This window comes from Stylophora pistillata, chromosome 3 (genome assembly GCF_964205215.1).
Source record: "Stylophora pistillata chromosome 3, jaStyPist1.2, whole genome shotgun sequence".
In the NCBI taxonomy this organism is placed as follows: domain Eukaryota; kingdom Metazoa; phylum Cnidaria; class Anthozoa; order Scleractinia; family Pocilloporidae; genus Stylophora; species Stylophora pistillata.
The window spans coordinates 45,455,818-45,471,825 of record NC_142521.1 but is presented as its reverse complement, the minus strand read 5'-3'; the positions used below and the strand labels follow the sequence as shown (position 1 = coordinate 45,471,825).

Genomic DNA, 16,008 nt, shown 5'->3' with positions numbered 1-16,008 from the left:
GTACATAATGTGGGGGTACCACTTGGAATTTCTACGCGTGAGTGCTCTAAATAACGAGAGAAACAAAGTTAAAGATTTAACTTACGCAGAACAGGGCAAGAACCATCCATGACACGAATATCATCCAAAGCTATATCGCCTTGGTAGCTTTGACCACGTATTCCTTCAAAGGCAAACTGAAAATAAAGCCACTCAGTAAGTATCAGTCTTGTTTTCAAATAACGACTTAGCATATGAGGTTTTGGGGTTTCAAAGGAAACCTTGGGGCAGTGAGTTACCGTATCAGTTGGTGTTCCGCCAACCAATGGCTTAGGAGAAAGGGGATACAAACTTAAACGATTTGAGCTCTGGGCATCTCAGAATCATTGAGCCAAAGGGATGACGTTTCACATGATAATTACAAAGCCCAGGAATTCTGGGTAATTTGTTAACTCCTTGCCAGCTAAGAGTGACTAGCATCTAATCTCTCCGAACAATATTACCCCTGAATCACACTTTAAGGTTAGGAAAAATAAAGAAAACGATCAAGAATAATGTACCCTATGCCAGCGTCATTTCCTGGCTACGAATACAACTTTCATTTGCCATATTAAGAACAGTACACAGATGCGTAAGAGGTTCTAGAGTTCCATATAAATCACGCGAGGTCGCAGAAGACTTCACCCTCGCTGTAGCTGGTCTACATCTGCACTCCTAATTTTTAGGTCTTTATTATTTTAATAGTTTTTCCTATTTAGTAATGCTAAGTTTTTCCTTTTCTCATACGTATATTGTAATCAGTCCTCTATCATGAACATTAATATTAATTCTTTTAAAAATTTGTAAATAATTAGATATATGGTTTAAAATTGTAAATAATTGCTATCATTATTATTAAACGAAGCGGGCCAATTTCTATCATAATTTTTGTAAATACTTTTAGTGATTATAGTGAATAAAGGTTTGTTTTTACAACTAAAGAGGCTCTTCACTGAAAAACAAATTCTCCTTCAGTGACAGCACCATAGGAAATGTATACAGAACAGTATGGAGAATATGCATACTGATGTTCAGGTGTAAACGGTAAAGCTAAGTGGGTGAGAAAGATGGCAACGAGTTTACAGAAGATAAAAAAAAGGTTGATTCGTCGGCCATTTCCCGATGCTAGAATTTGGCTTAATTTCATGGCGGATCCTTTTTAAGACACAACAAAACACCATTCATCCTCAACTGAATCGCCTCACCTGGAATGGTGTACTGCTCGTCACGGAAATTTGTCCAATTTTCCAATTTTTCCCCTGGGTGCCATTTTTGGTCCACACTGGTTGAGCAGGAAGTTGTTGTCCCCGCTTTAGATACAAGTTTAACGTGTTTACATGCTGCCCATACATGTGATACCAAAACTGCAAACAAACCATGTTGTTGGGTTTGCCGCTTGTTGCAGGAACCACCACACTCTCTAGGATAGCTGTGTCGTTCTGAGATTGCCATGATGTTTCTATATACACATAGTAACCTACAAAGAAAACGCACGAAAATCATAAATCAACTGGAAAAGATACTCCGGATTTCTTAAACAATTTTTTAATTCTTTTTTTTTTTTTAATTCATTTTTTAATTACAGACTAGTGAGCAGCACTTCTGCGAACAGTAGTTGTAAAACTTGTTGCATTTTCCTACGCGTTTCGTCTAACTGTCGTAGACTTCTTCAGGGAGTTTTACAAGTATGACTAAACGCCTGTATTTATAAGCCGAAGTTACAGGGGCCGATGACCGTAAAGGCTCGGCTGGACTTACGAACAGGAACAGGCGAAGCCGTGAAAAATTTGTGAAAAATTTAACCTGCGTAAGGCAAGGTGAAAAAAATATGATTCGCCGCTCAGCTCGAAATATACCAAAGTTTCCCGAGGTAATCTTTTACAATTCTTAGTTTAAGAGTAACGTTTTTCCTTTCATCAAAGCAAGATGGCTCAATTATCATTTTGTCCTAAATCAACTGAATCTGAGTACTGACCTTTTTGACTTCCGGTTGTATGATCCGCAGTTGGACCGGTTCCAATAGAAGGTGAATTACCAGACTGTCTCCTCCAGTTGAAATGGTCCTCCTTAGAGTTGTTCCAGTTGCAGAGGTCTTGCTCGAAATTGCAGTCCCATTTGGATGGTGGCCGCGTTGTAGGCGGGGCTGGGGTGGTGGGGAAGGGTGTTGGCCTGCTGGGTCCGTGGAAGCACCAAGGAACGTTCGGGACAGAGCTATCCCAGCAACATCCCCGAGACTGACACTGAGTTGACGAGATTCCAGGGTAGCCACAATCTTGCCTGGAAAACAATGAAATCCAATTGCGTTAATAAGTGTACTTTTTAACTTGGCTTCAACTGGAAGAAAGAGTTAGGAGAGCCAGCGCTTTAGCATCAGACAGCTCAAGCACAACAATTTCGGGGGGTGGGGGGAGGGGCACATGAAAGAAATTTTTTCATTTTTTTAAGTAAACAAGATGTTTTGCTTAGGTGAAAAAAACCGGAATCCAAACATGAAGTTTTTCGTTACCATACAGCTCCATGTTTTAGGCTAAGCCAGAGCCGTCGGGTGATAATGCTGTTGAACTATTTCGCGAGAAGAGTTTTCAATAGTTACTACACATAATTACAGTCCAAATACTCTTCATCGTAGGGAACAAGTATTGTCACAAAGCCTAGTTTACTGAACCTTTTAGCCGGCTTGACACTCTTGCACGCACTGGGATGATAAAAACAGTATGGAACGTTCGGAACAGAATCGTCCCAGCAACATCTCCGTAGACTCACACAGGTTGCCTTAGTGATACCAACATAGCCACAGTCTACTCGCTGCTGAGAATTGACAGAAGAACACAGTCCTATACAGTAGCCATCGTTGAACAGAATGTCGTCAATGGCGATGTCGCTTTGATAGTCTCTTCCCCTTACACCTTCAAAAATCATTTGATAGCTGGTTCTGCTGGTTACAGTCACTTCTGCTTTTTTCCAGACATTACCCTGCAGAGCAGAAAAAAAAATAATAATCAAAGAAACATTTAATGGAGGATAAATGAACTTTAAGTACGGTTATGTTTATCTATAACCTGTACAGCAGAGAATATGTTGATGAATACCTGTGAGCCGTTGAGGTTCCAAACCAAGCTCTCTGGCTTTCCGACTTGTTTGATGTAGATGTTAAGGTTGGCAACTGTTGCACCATACATGTGCAACCACCATGACATGCACCTTCCAGTAGTGGAAGCGAACATTTTACTTCGCAATCTGGCAATTTCACCTGTCCTTCGAGGACTTGATGTTTCAATGAAAGCGTAAGTTCCTTTAGAGAATAAAAAATAATAAATACGTCAAACAGTGGGAATACAAAAACGATTTAATTAAAAATCTCTAAACAATTTTCGCGTGTGAGTTAAAGCAGCAGAGAATTAATGACTTTTTTCTTTACCGTTTCAACTCGATGGGAAAATGATGTAAAGTTTCTGACCAAAATAATACGAAAAACCACACACCTTATAGTTAAAAGTGTACAAACAATCAAATAATATTATCCTCCTTGTTGCGAAAAAGACCGCTGTGAAACGCTCTCAAACAATGGTTAAGAAATGGCTCCCCTTTAACCCTTCACATTCCAACAACAATATCTAGATTATCCAAACTCATTTATTTACATTTCCTTTAGTACTAAAAAGGAAAGTTTCTTTAATAATGGAAGCTTCGTAGGTTGGCGATCATTTCCTCTAAATTCTCGTGATTTTAATGAATGATTCTGCAGCATTTAAGGTAAGGAAAATTAGATACCAGTCCCTCTTTGGAATTAAGACTTCGACATTGGCGCAAAGACTAAACAGTAATATGTGGTTCAACATACGAAACCCAAGGCTCCTTCTACAAATCAATTTTAAACCTACCGACGGCGGATCCAGTCGTGTGATCACTTGATGGTCCCGTTTGCCAGCTCGGTGTGCTGCCACTTCCGAGAGTCCAATCAAAATCGTCCAGTCCCAGAGACTTATTACCATTAGGTACATTGAGCCAGGCACAGAAACTCTTTTTCTCAAAGTCACAACTTCCTGTGTAAAAAATAATAATAATAAAAAAAATCTTAAAAAACAAAACAAAACGAAACAAGCGTAAAAAAACAAGTTCAATATTATCAGGTTTGATATGACAACACACTTTCCGGTGAAAATTTCTTTGTGGATTTAGCATGGTCCCTCAATTGCTCAGTTTTAATTCTTATTAACCAACTGGTATAATTTCCTAACAACTCTTAACATGTTTCAGAGCTGTATACCAACTCAAAACATACATATCCACATACGAAAGCTAACACAAGGTATGAATCGATAAAAGAGGGCGGCTTTTGGAACTTGAAAGGTTCTACGTTTAAATACTTGTTAGTTATCAGGCTCTAGAATCAATCTTCTCTGCTGTGAATTTGTAGTTTTGCTAGGACTACTCGTCCATTAAAAGTTAAGAACTCATAAGTCAAGAAAACGAGGTAAACAATTGGGTGGATTACTGTAACATCGTGTCTTTAAGGCTCAGCTGCTGCTGCTGCAGAGGTTTATTTTTAGAGACAGTTTCACTGTAATAGGAATTAAGCTCTTTTTGGCTTTTGTTTTCCAGTCAAGGATTGTCTTCAGAGAGCCTTGAAGGTCATTGAAGGAGAATATCCTTTGTAAGATTAGGTAATGGTATACTTTGAAATACGAAATCTTAAATCAATTTATGAGAAACCGGTTAAACACTGGATAATGAAATAAAAAGAACAACCTTCTGGTGGGCAGGGGCTGTCATCAAGGCTCAAGTCATCAATAGCAATATCGCCCTTATAACTCTGGCCTCTGATTCCTTCAAACAAAATCTTGAAAGAAAATGATAAAAGATATCGATATTATACGTGTCGTACAAAAAGCGCAAATTGTTTTCCACCATTCTGCTTTGATAATGTAAATGTCATTGCTTCGCGTACGTGTTCGTCCACTCATCTAATGAATTCATATTTCTCTAGAGAATTTTGCGAATGGGTCGATGGTTTACCGTCTGTAGACGCGCTTTACCCGAGCTTCATCATAAAATGTGTGTGCAACATTAAGTTCCAAATACTAAGATAACCAATTAGTCGTCGAGGTTTTCAAACTACGACTACGCAACGATTAGTGATTTTCACATTGCTGTTTTGCAGAGGACGGCTGGGAAATGTTGAAAGCTTCAGAACTCACGTGCTGAGCTATCATGCTTATTAATTGTCTTGATTCGCCGTCGCCGTCTTTGTTAGCTTAAGGTCCCCTCTGTCTAAACCTAAACAGGAACCTTGTCGCAATCGAGGTTTAAAGTAAATAGACTACATAGCAATATGACATAAAGTACCTGAAAATCTCCACTGATCTTTACAGGTGCCCTGCCATGCAGCCAGAAATTTCCCTGGTCACCGGTCTCATTCCAAACCTTTGCACCCAAAGACGGGGAGCCAAATGTTTTGACATACACATTCAGCGTGCCAATATGGTCCCCAGCCATGTGGTACCAGAAATTCAAACATTTGCCATTCTGTGCTCCTGTGTACTTAGGACTAGCGAGCCATGCTTTGTCGCCTTGTTGTCGAGGTAAGGAGGTCTCAATGTACATGTAGTAACCTGGAAAGTGCATACTTTGAAAGGTTAATACAACTGCTAGTTATTCACTTCCTAACGATTATTTCTTAATCTAAATTGGTTTAATATGATAAATACAAGCTGATTGATTGATTTTTGGCATCATGAAAATCAATCTAGTTCTAGTTCACCTCAGCTGAAGTAAGTGAATATTACAAGAACGATCCAAACCCACCATTTCTCGTTCCAGTGGTGTGGTCAGAAGAGGGTCCTGTCCCCAAGGATGGCGTCCCTCCACTGTCACGCTGCCAGTCAAACGCATCGCCAACTGTATTTTTCCACGAGCACATGTCAGTTTCGAAGTCACAAGCCTTTGGAGGTGGACAAGGCCCATCAGCAACATCCAAATCATCGAGGGCGATGTCTCCCATGTAACTACTGCCACGAACCCCTTCGAAAATGACATAAAACGGCAGGTTGCTTATCAAGTTCACTTGGGCGTACTTCCACTTGTTACCTTGCGTTCCTCTTCGAGTCCAAATTCTAAACAATGAAATGACATAGAGTTATCAGTTGAAGGCATCTTCATTGGCTCCTGTGAGGTCAAATAAGAACTTATTTGATTTTAAACGTGGTCTTTCTCAACTTTTCGAATCCTCACTATAAACAAAACAGTGACATAGAGCTATCAAATGAGAGCATTTTTAACAGCTTCTGACAAACTTAAGTAGGTATTTGCCACTTTTATCCTTCCCATAGCAGAAGTTGTATAATGAGATAAACGGCACAAGCGGGCAGCAGCTTATCACCCATAATAACAATTATAAAACCAGAAAGCAATTTCAAATTAAGTGTTAGGAGCAATCTTGGATTGCATTGCTTTTGTTTTACCTCACTGGCTCTTGAGACTTGTCTAATTCTCTTAAACGATCGTAAGAAAACTTACAACCGACCTGAATTTAGCTTTACGGTTTTCCTGCGCCTCAGTTTCCCTGTCTTTACTCAAAATACTCGTTGGCTGCCGATAAGATTTTCCGTTGCCCTGATTGGCCATGTTGATTGCTTAAATTTTGGTTTAGTAACAATATTCATAACATAGCTTAACAAAAGCGCGCACTCTGATTGACTCACGCGCGATTCATTAGCCCGTGGGTTACATGCTGACGTCGGTTTGTTTCGCTTCTTTCTTTTTCTACACCAAACGAAAGATGTTTGCAACTCGCAATGTTGTAAAAGAATTAGCGTGCAGCGCGCAACCGGCGAGTTATGAATGCACGCAGGAAGTTGCTAAGCACGAAAGAAGCATATAAGTTGCAGGAGGCGACGGCCGAGTGCGACTGTAGCTACACGCTAACCATTTCTTAAATAAAAATGCATTCAGTTCTTCAACGAGACGCTCACCTGACTTGTGAAGAGCTATCTTTACGGTAGACATTAAGTGTGTCCACGTGTCGACCCCACATGTGGAACCAGAACTTCAAGCATCGTCCTGAGGTTACTGTGGTTGGCTGAATCAGGCCACTCTGGAGCTGTGCCTTGTCGTTAGGGCTACGTGGGGAGGATGTCTCGATGTAGACATAGTAACCTAGCGAATGTTGAAAAAAAAAAACAATATGACTTTCTGATCTCATTCCTGACGTAGAAAATGTATTTTACTACTATTAACTCAGGAGCAGACTGATTTACCAAATACACTCATTTAAGGTGGTAGTGCTTTAACCACGAAACTGTGTTTGCTTAGGGGAGGTGTTCAAATGCGTGGGATTCTACTGTATTTTAGTACATCTCACGAACATTACATAGCAACTAGAGTTTTAGAGAGCTGTAGACTAAGGATACGCTATCCAGGGGAACGTTAACCGTATAACCCTCACTTTTTAACGTTGAAGCAATTTTGAATTAAGTACAGAAAGTAATTTGAGATTGCATTGATTTTACTTCGCTCTTAAGTCCAGAATACTCGACCAATCAAAAGCAATTTGAGCGCACATCGACTCTTTAACGTTTGCTTTTTTTTTTTTTTCATCACGCTAATTACTTAGGTTTCGGTGGTACGGCAAACAGAAAACGCATAAAATGTGTTCACGGTAACTAATTCAGTTTACCTTGAGAAGTCCCCAAGGTGTGATCAACAGTTGGTCCTGTGCTCCACGAAGCTGTTGATCCCCTGCTCCTTGTCCAGTCAAAGTTATCTCCATTCAGGTTTGTCCAGGAGCAGAACCCTCCTTCAAAAGTACAGTTATTTATGATAGGAGGAGGTGTGGTGGGGGGTGGAGTGGGGGGCACCGCCACGGAAGGCACAACGGAGCATTTAGATGTAGAGAACGTGATGTCATCAATTGCGATGTCGCCACTGACACTCCTGCCTCTCACAGCTTCAAAGACCACCTGTAAGAGAAATGTGAAAAAAAAAAAAATAATAATAATAATAAGGCTATCGTCACAGTAAGTTATTGTGAATAGCTAGAATATAAAATGTTCCCTGCACTGACTGTACTTTAAAATTAAAAATTTCCAAAAAAATTACTAAAATTTAAGCATAAAACTACAAATTCTTGCCAAACAATTAGGCACATTTCACTTTCTGCAGCCTGTTTCTTACCTGTTTTCGTGGAGAAACTATCGGACTGCAGTTTGACAGGAACACTGCTTTACTCTAAACAGCAGTTACATAACACTTCATGTGTTTTTATTTGCAAATATTACCTGGTAAGAAGAACCACTAGTGATAGGGGCCTGACCACTGTACCACTGGTCACCAAAGTTTCCACTGAGCTCCCAAATTACACTTTCTGATTTGTTTCCTGGACCAGTCTTCTCCAGAATTCGAAGGGTGCCAATTGAAGCACCATACATATGATACCAGAACTTAACACATCTTCCACGGATTGTGACTGGTGAGAAGTCCTCACTAACAAGCCGAGCCTTGTCACCTTGCTTACGAGGTGATGATGTTTCTATGTACATGTAATGACCTAAAACAACAAAGATACTCGTTCAACCTCACAGGAGCCGGGTGGCCGTCACTTTCGTGGGTTTACCCCGGTTACCATGGCATCAAGCGTCTACTATGTACCAGCATTGCTACCACCCCTCTGGACGTGATACTAGTCCATCACTGATTAAACTAAACATCAGGTTTTCCGACAGTTCGCCATAATCCATTTACACTCCTGAATGGAGAGAGGCACTGCAAGAGTCAAGTGCCTCTCTTAGGAACAGAACAAAAAGGCTCCTACTACAAAACTAAACACACCTCTTTGCTTAATCTAGACGGTACAGTACACTCTACCTAGAGCAGTCCCACGACACAAAATACTTCACCTAAAGCAGTCCCCAAAGTATGATCCACCTTAGGGCCCGTCTGCCAGCTTGGAGTTGATCCAGCATTTCTCAGCCAGTCAAACTGATCTTCAGTCGGGGTGTTAGTGTAGGTGCACATTCCACTCTCAAAATCACAGTCACCTTAAAAGCCAAATAGTCATGCATTGTAAATTCACAAACTGGCGCCCAGTTTCTAAAACAAACACCTCTTGCATTGTTATAGATGTTACAATTTACCTGGTAATGGACAAGGGCTCTTGATTAACTTAAGATCGTCAACAGCAATGTCCCCCTGGTAACTCTTGCCAGCTACACCCTCTAATACAATCTGCCACAAAGGTTAAAATAATAATAAAGATTTTAACTGAGAGATGACTCGTTTTTTTGCTATACAGAAACTTTCGAAAAACTTGATGTTGTCCTAACCCCTTGATTTTGAAAACTGTGTACTATACATTAGCTATTGTATCGTTAATTGGTGCTAGTATGCTAGCGTTCTATCGCAAATACTGCAATCTGATTGGCTTTGCTACTTTATATTTAATCCTTGATAGATAGTAAGGTTTGACGCCGCCAACGTTGACTAACCATTTCAAATCAAGAAATTAACACTTTTAATCCAAAATCCTCCACGAGGGCTCCGAGAAAACTCGCACTAAATGAATACAGTGTTTAAGGCAATATCGAAAATGTTTAAGGCAATACCAAAAATCGAGAAAACCTGAACGATATAGAGTGCCACCGTTCGAAGATGCCCACTACCGCGCATGCACGAAAAGTTAGATGTCCCGCATGGGAATCCAGGCGACGGCCGCGCGCTGACCAGCCGCAACAAAGTGGGTAACGATGTGGCGAGACCTATTAGTATCACAATTCAATATTGTTATTCAATATTGAGTTACGACATGATCTTGCCTTCTAAGGTTCTGAACGAGTAGTAGATTTCTCACTCTCGATTTCCATGCCTGATTCGCACTTAGCACCGAGTCCAGAGATCTGAGACCCATTTCTCCGTCTTGATGTCCATAAATTTCTCTGTTAACTAGTTCTGAGAATATCGTGTTATATCCAAACAGTTGTCCCTGATCGAGTTATGGTGATTTATTAAGTATGGTTTTTTTACAAAAACATGCGCCTACCTGGAAATTAGAGCTTGAAGTGATTGGAACCTGGGCAATCTTCCAGATATTTCCACGATTACCCTTCCTAACCCACACTGGCACGCCAAGATTCCCTGATGGTGACTTGACGTACACATTAAACGTATCAATGTCTTGGCCATACATGTGGTACCAGAATTGGAAGCACTGGCCGCCGTTAACAGCAGGATAAGAGGAGCTAATAAGCCTAGCTTTGTCACCCTGTCTCCTTGGGTAGGACGTCTCGATGTACATGTAATACCCTAGAAAAAAATATATATATATCACGGTGATGATAAAAAACCATAATTGCATGCGAGATGGGTTCTTCCTAGGGACTAGAAAAAGTGTTCCTCGAAGATAAGTGCTTCATCGATGATCAAAACAGATACAGAGGTTGTTTTCAAGAACGTGATGATCATTTTAACATTTTATTTCGAGCCCAAGTTGTTCACGTGTGTTTTGGGAACGCATAGAATGTTACTTATCATAGACACGGTGTGCGGGTAAAACATTTGACCAAGCTCTTGCTACTCTCTGTCTTGTTCTGAATTCCTTTCTAATGTGTCCAAAACAAGCAATTGCTCGGGATATTAAAACCACCATCACTCGACAAATGCTGAAGAGTCTGTAACTGAGAGAGAATATGGACGCCCACTGGAATAGGAGTGCTTATAACTTTAAAAGAGCTAACGTGATAGGGATGCTTACTACAAATACTTTAATTATATTCCATCTCATCTTACCCTGACTAGTTCCATAAGTGTGGTCAAATGCTGGCCCGGTCCCGAAGCTAGCAGTGGAACCACTTGCATGATGCCAATCAAAGTTATCAGTGCTATCTTGTGTCCAGCCACAGGTTTTTGATGATCCCACAAAGGCTTCAAATGTACACTCAGCTAGGAGTCAAACACACATGAGCTGATTAGAAAGCCGGAAGGGGGGGGGGGGGAGGGGAAGGGAACCAAGACATCTAGGTATACCAATAATGACACCCAATTTTCCTGACCCCTCAGGGCTCGACACTAACTTTTCAACTTACTAGCCAAGTGCCTAGTGTCATCTTAGATGTTACGACAATTTTAGTTTGTTTACTAGCCAAACTGGCCTGTGGAAAAACTGAATTTCTACTAGTCTGCGGCTTGTAGGCTACCGTTAGTGTCCAGCCCTGACCCTCTAGTTAAGTTACCGAAAGGTTTGAAAAATTAGGGTCGGATGGAGGTAAAATTTCAATGTCTTTTTAAAGAAGGCAATACAGTATTGGTTAAAATTACCAGGAGTTTTAAGAATAAGAGAAACATTTTTTAACTCATGGGCATAGTGATCTACCATCTTTCCATACATCGCTGTACATTAGACAGAATTACCTACAAAAAGGCAGATTGTAACATAAAACTTAAGTCCATTATTTTAGTTCAACTACCTTTGTTAATTCAACTAACTTTGTTAAAAAACCGTCGATTAATAACATTGTATTTTTTTATTTTTATTTTTAAGTAATTATATTTTATGTGGTTATCTTTAGAGGACCCCTCTGTAAACCACTTTTTTGTAATGTTGGCATCCTCAATAAAGATTAACTATAATTTTTATTATCAAACATGGGAATCTCTGAAGTGAACACAGTCTCAAATATATCAGAGCTCTTTTCCGACAAAAGCCTTGTAAACAAGAAATATTCGATCATATATCTAATGAATTTTCCGCTATAGAAATAATAAAATTATTATTAAAAATAATTGATCAGTCCTTACTGGCTGCTGGACACCCGCTGTTTTGGAAAGAGATGTCATCCAATGAGATGTCCCCTTGGTAACTAGAGCCACGTACTCCCTCAAAGATAACCTATCATGAAATTCACCGTCAAAGATTAGGATGCAGAACTGATTAAAAGCTCTGAATTAGCTTTATCGGTATCTGGAATGCCCTACTAAAGTATTTTTAGAACTCTCACCTGATTTGATTAATTTACTTTGAAACGAAACTACAATTAGCGATAGACCTAATAAGATAACAAAGCCGTGAGTGCACTTCTTTTTAATCCAGGCAAATATACTTTCTCCTTTTCTCCGGGTCACCCTTCCCTCTTTACACTGTCTTTTTGAGCGTTACTTTTTCTTTATAAAGCATATATTTGTGACTAAGATGCGACGACATTCACCCGGAATGAGGGAAGGGGGGTGTTGGCTAATGCCAAGTGGTAACATTTTGATACGTGAAAGTTTTAACGAGCCTGTCAACAAATTGTTTTTACGGCATTTCTCCCCAATTGCAGTTTATTTCTGTTTTCTCATGAGCATTGGTTTGCTGGGATGGAATTCTTAAGGTATACTATAATTTATGCAGTGAACTTATTGTACTGTTTGTATTAGTCATACCCGGTAGGAACGTTGAGTTGTGTTAAATTGTACAAGTCCTCGTTTCCATTCATCTGCCTGAGAGCCAACTTTTTGCCATACGAGAGTCTTTGGATTATTTCCGTCCTGAAAATGACTGACTAGTTACTAAGATTTAAAATTATCAATTTCAACGTCCACCCAATCCCAGCTACGAATAAAGCAATTTGTTTAACGTAGGCTACCACTGCAAAGGAATAGGGTTTTATGAACTGATTTGATATGCACATTGGCCACCGCAACACAGCTGACGTTTCCTGAGCCAAACCATAAACTAAGATAAATAACACATCACCAATATTAACATATGAGGGTAATGCATGTTTTCTATAAAACTACATGGCCAATCTTCGCTCTTATTACACTTATGCATCTTGAATTCTGTTTCACGATACTAAATTGAGTGGCACTGTAACACGTTTTTTACAGTTCAGGGTGTGTTATCAAGGCATCAAGGCCATAATTGAAACAGAATGTAAGGGAATCGAATGGCACAACATTATCAGGGACGCGTAATGGTCAATCAGACAATTGGTTAATAAAAAATCTTGTATTACAAAATCCTTGTCCTCTTGTGCTATTCCCCCAAAAAGATGTATCACAGCTTCCACTAAAAAGGCACTCTTAATCAAAATTGTTTACAATTTAAAAAATCATGTACACTACCTTCACGTAGACATTGAGGGCAGCGATGTGTGGCCCATACATATGATACCAAAACAGTACGCAAGCCTTCTGACCTGAAGAAGGAATAACTGGGCTAACCAACCCAGCTGTGTCGTTCGGTTGACGAGGAGACGATGTCTCGATGTACATGTAGTAGCCTTTTCCTAGAAATCGTTACAAGAAAACAAAATAATAATTTGAGAACTATTCGACACAGGCTTATCAAAGGGTTATAAGACAGAAAATTTTCCCAAACACTTCTGTGTCTTGGATAAGGCATGTCACATTTGGCAATTTTATCCTGTCTGATGTTTCAGACAATTTGCCTACTTCAAAAGAATAACTGTTAGCCATTCATGCACCAAGAAACTAGTGATTCTCAATTCCTGCATGATGTGCCAAAAAAAAAAAACTAAAAACAAGGAAACGATTTACTAATCTCAAATGCAACAGATTTCTTACCTGTATTTCCAAGAGTGTGATCATATTTCGGTCCGGTACCAGAAGATGCTGTGGAGCCCTGGTGACGGGTCCAGTTAAATTTTCCTTGGGAATCAAAAGTCCAAGAGCATAATCCTACTTCGAAGTTGCAGTTATTTCCTTGGTTTCCTATCGAGACAGATACAGTACGGTATATCAAGCTTGACACCTCTAATCACTTTCTTTTAGGTATGAATTTGCATTGACCTACCTACGGTGGTTGGGACAATAGACGGAGATGTGGTGACAGGAGGAGCTGCAGTTGTCATGCCAGGTGGCAATGCATCATAAGGTTGCAGTCTGCAGTTGGCTGCGCCAACCGTGAAGCTTATGTCATCCAGTGCTATGTCACCGGTATAACTATTTCCACGGATACCTTCAAACAGAACCTATATGAAAGAAATGTAGAACATTCATGGCTTACTAAGTCATAACTGGTTCTAAGCAAATGCAACTGAATGTTAGTTACTTTTGTTATTCATCATTAGAGCACACACAATAAATCTCCAATAGATAGTTGGAAAGAGTAACTGCAATAATTGTAAACATCAATTCTAACTTTCCCTCTGCTGCTCCTTCTTCTGTATTCTTTAAAAGTCAGGGTGCTCATCAAGCAGAACTCCTCACAATAATTTTCATGTCCTGCACACTTCAGAAGTGAAAATTACTCTCCTGTTACTTTACAGTATAGTCCGTGAAGTACGATTCTGTAATGGAAGCTCAAGGGGAAGGGATGTGGCAATGAGCACATCTAGAATATTCCTAAATTAAGATGTACACTCTCCGGCATCTCACCTGATACTTGACGCTGCTTCGTATGGGCGTTTTTCCAAGCAACCACTTATCACCCTTATTTCCTATTCTCTGCCATAGTAGAGACATTGTCGAGAAGTTGCCGGTATATATGTAGACATTCAAGGTACCAATTGAGGCTCCTTTCATGTGATGCCAAAACTGTAGACATCTACCCCCACTGGAGGTTGGGTCAAAGGGCTCACTAAGTAGATATGCCTTGTCACCAGCCACTCTCGGGGATGAGGTCTCAATAAACATATACTGGCCTAGAACTGGAAAGATATTGAAAATTGCTCGAAAATTCTATGTTTGAATAAAATTTGATCAGCCACCCATAGCAATGCCATACCTGCATTAAAGCTTGTCACAAAAATTTAATGCGTTACTACGGCAGGCTACTCCCTTGGCATTTTGTAACTAAGGCAGAGGAGGGGGAATCGTGCTAATCAAAAAAATTGTAAATATAAATATATGTAAAGAAGAAAGCAAAACCTACCAGAGCCTGTTGTGTGGTCACTGGAAGGTCCTGTCAAAAAGCTTGGTGTCCTTCCACCTCCTATTATCCAGTCAAATGTATCACCAGTTCGGACGTTAGTCCATGTGCACATACCATCGTCAAATGAACAATCTCCAGGTGATGGGCAGCTGCCATTCATTATTTTGACATCATCGATAGCTATATCTCCGGTAAAGCTTGCTCCCTTAACTCCTTCAAACACAATCTTGTGAAAAATACGATTATCGTGAGTCGAAATGTTATTTAACTGAAACACAGAGACTATTATAACATAACCAAAGTAAAGCGCGCGCTCTGATTGGTCAATTTAGCGTCCCCCATTTGCCCATGGATGTACGCTGCTGACGTGAGCAAATGCAAAGACTATTTTTCCGTGCGAGCTTGTTTTTTCTGGTCACGCAAGATTTGTTAAATAAAAGGGAACTCTTTAGCTACAATGTATCAATGTTATGTTATAAAACAAATGGTAAACACCACAGCGTACACTATTGAGTTATGGATGCACTTGGGAGGTTTGCTAAGCACTCAAGAAGCTAGAGTCGCTCTCGGCTATCGCCTCGAGCGACTCTTACGCTTCTTTCGTGCTTAGCAACCTCCCGCGTGCATCCATAACTCAATAGTGTACGCTGTGGTGTTTACCATTTGTTAAATAGTGTACAATCGATATGTGGCGATCTTCAGAGGAAGTGACTACGTAGCGAGACAACTGATGATACTTAATTATTACAGTACTGTATTTCACCAAAATGGATTTGAATAACCGTTTTTGCAAAACTCCATACCTGATACGCAACACCACTTTTGATGTTTACTTGTGCCACATTCCAGATGTTACTGTCATTGCCTGTTTTGCTCCATACTTTAGACTTGAATATCGAGAACGTCTCGACATATACGTTCAGTGTGCCAATGGTCTGGCCATACATATGATACCAGAACTGAAGGCATGAACCCTGTGTGGCTGGATATCTTGGGCTTCGCAGTTGAGCTGTGTCACCCGCATTTAAGGTTGGGGGGGATACCTCAGTATACATGTAATGGCCTGAAAAGCAACAATAGAGCCATGAGGGACTTCATTTTACCCTTTCCTTTCCTCTTGTGTT

General features: G+C 40.1%; 1 protein-coding gene across 1 annotated transcript in view; it reads right to left on the bottom strand.

Annotated features, from left to right (window-relative positions):
- LOC111333431 (MAM and LDL-receptor class A domain-containing protein 2) overlaps positions 1-16,008 on the bottom strand; it is a 106,663-nt gene that overhangs the window by 51,728 nt on the left and 38,927 nt on the right. The window contains exons 41-64 of the mRNA XM_088755052.1: positions 15,688-15,947; positions 14,885-15,110; positions 14,389-14,660; positions 13,805-13,982; positions 13,576-13,722; positions 13,114-13,277; positions 12,430-12,534; positions 11,806-11,896; positions 10,798-10,950; positions 10,052-10,314; positions 9,150-9,240; positions 8,913-9,053; positions 8,295-8,563; positions 7,694-7,976; positions 6,990-7,173; positions 5,824-6,131; positions 5,365-5,630; positions 4,768-4,858; positions 3,900-4,061; positions 3,108-3,310; positions 2,684-2,991; positions 1,994-2,295; positions 1,224-1,495; positions 86-176 (exon numbers count right to left, since the gene is read on the bottom strand). Of these exons, the coding sequence (XP_088611178.1) occupies positions 86-176; positions 1,224-1,495; positions 1,994-2,295; positions 2,684-2,991; positions 3,108-3,310; positions 3,900-4,061; positions 4,768-4,858; positions 5,365-5,630; positions 5,824-6,131; positions 6,990-7,173; positions 7,694-7,976; positions 8,295-8,563; positions 8,913-9,053; positions 9,150-9,240; positions 10,052-10,314; positions 10,798-10,950; positions 11,806-11,896; positions 12,430-12,534; positions 13,114-13,277; positions 13,576-13,722; positions 13,805-13,982; positions 14,389-14,660; positions 14,885-15,110; positions 15,688-15,947 (4,830 nt within the window). The remainder of the gene's footprint in view (positions 1-85; positions 177-1,223; positions 1,496-1,993; positions 2,296-2,683; positions 2,992-3,107; positions 3,311-3,899; positions 4,062-4,767; positions 4,859-5,364; positions 5,631-5,823; positions 6,132-6,989; positions 7,174-7,693; positions 7,977-8,294; positions 8,564-8,912; positions 9,054-9,149; positions 9,241-10,051; positions 10,315-10,797; positions 10,951-11,805; positions 11,897-12,429; positions 12,535-13,113; positions 13,278-13,575; positions 13,723-13,804; positions 13,983-14,388; positions 14,661-14,884; positions 15,111-15,687; positions 15,948-16,008) is intronic.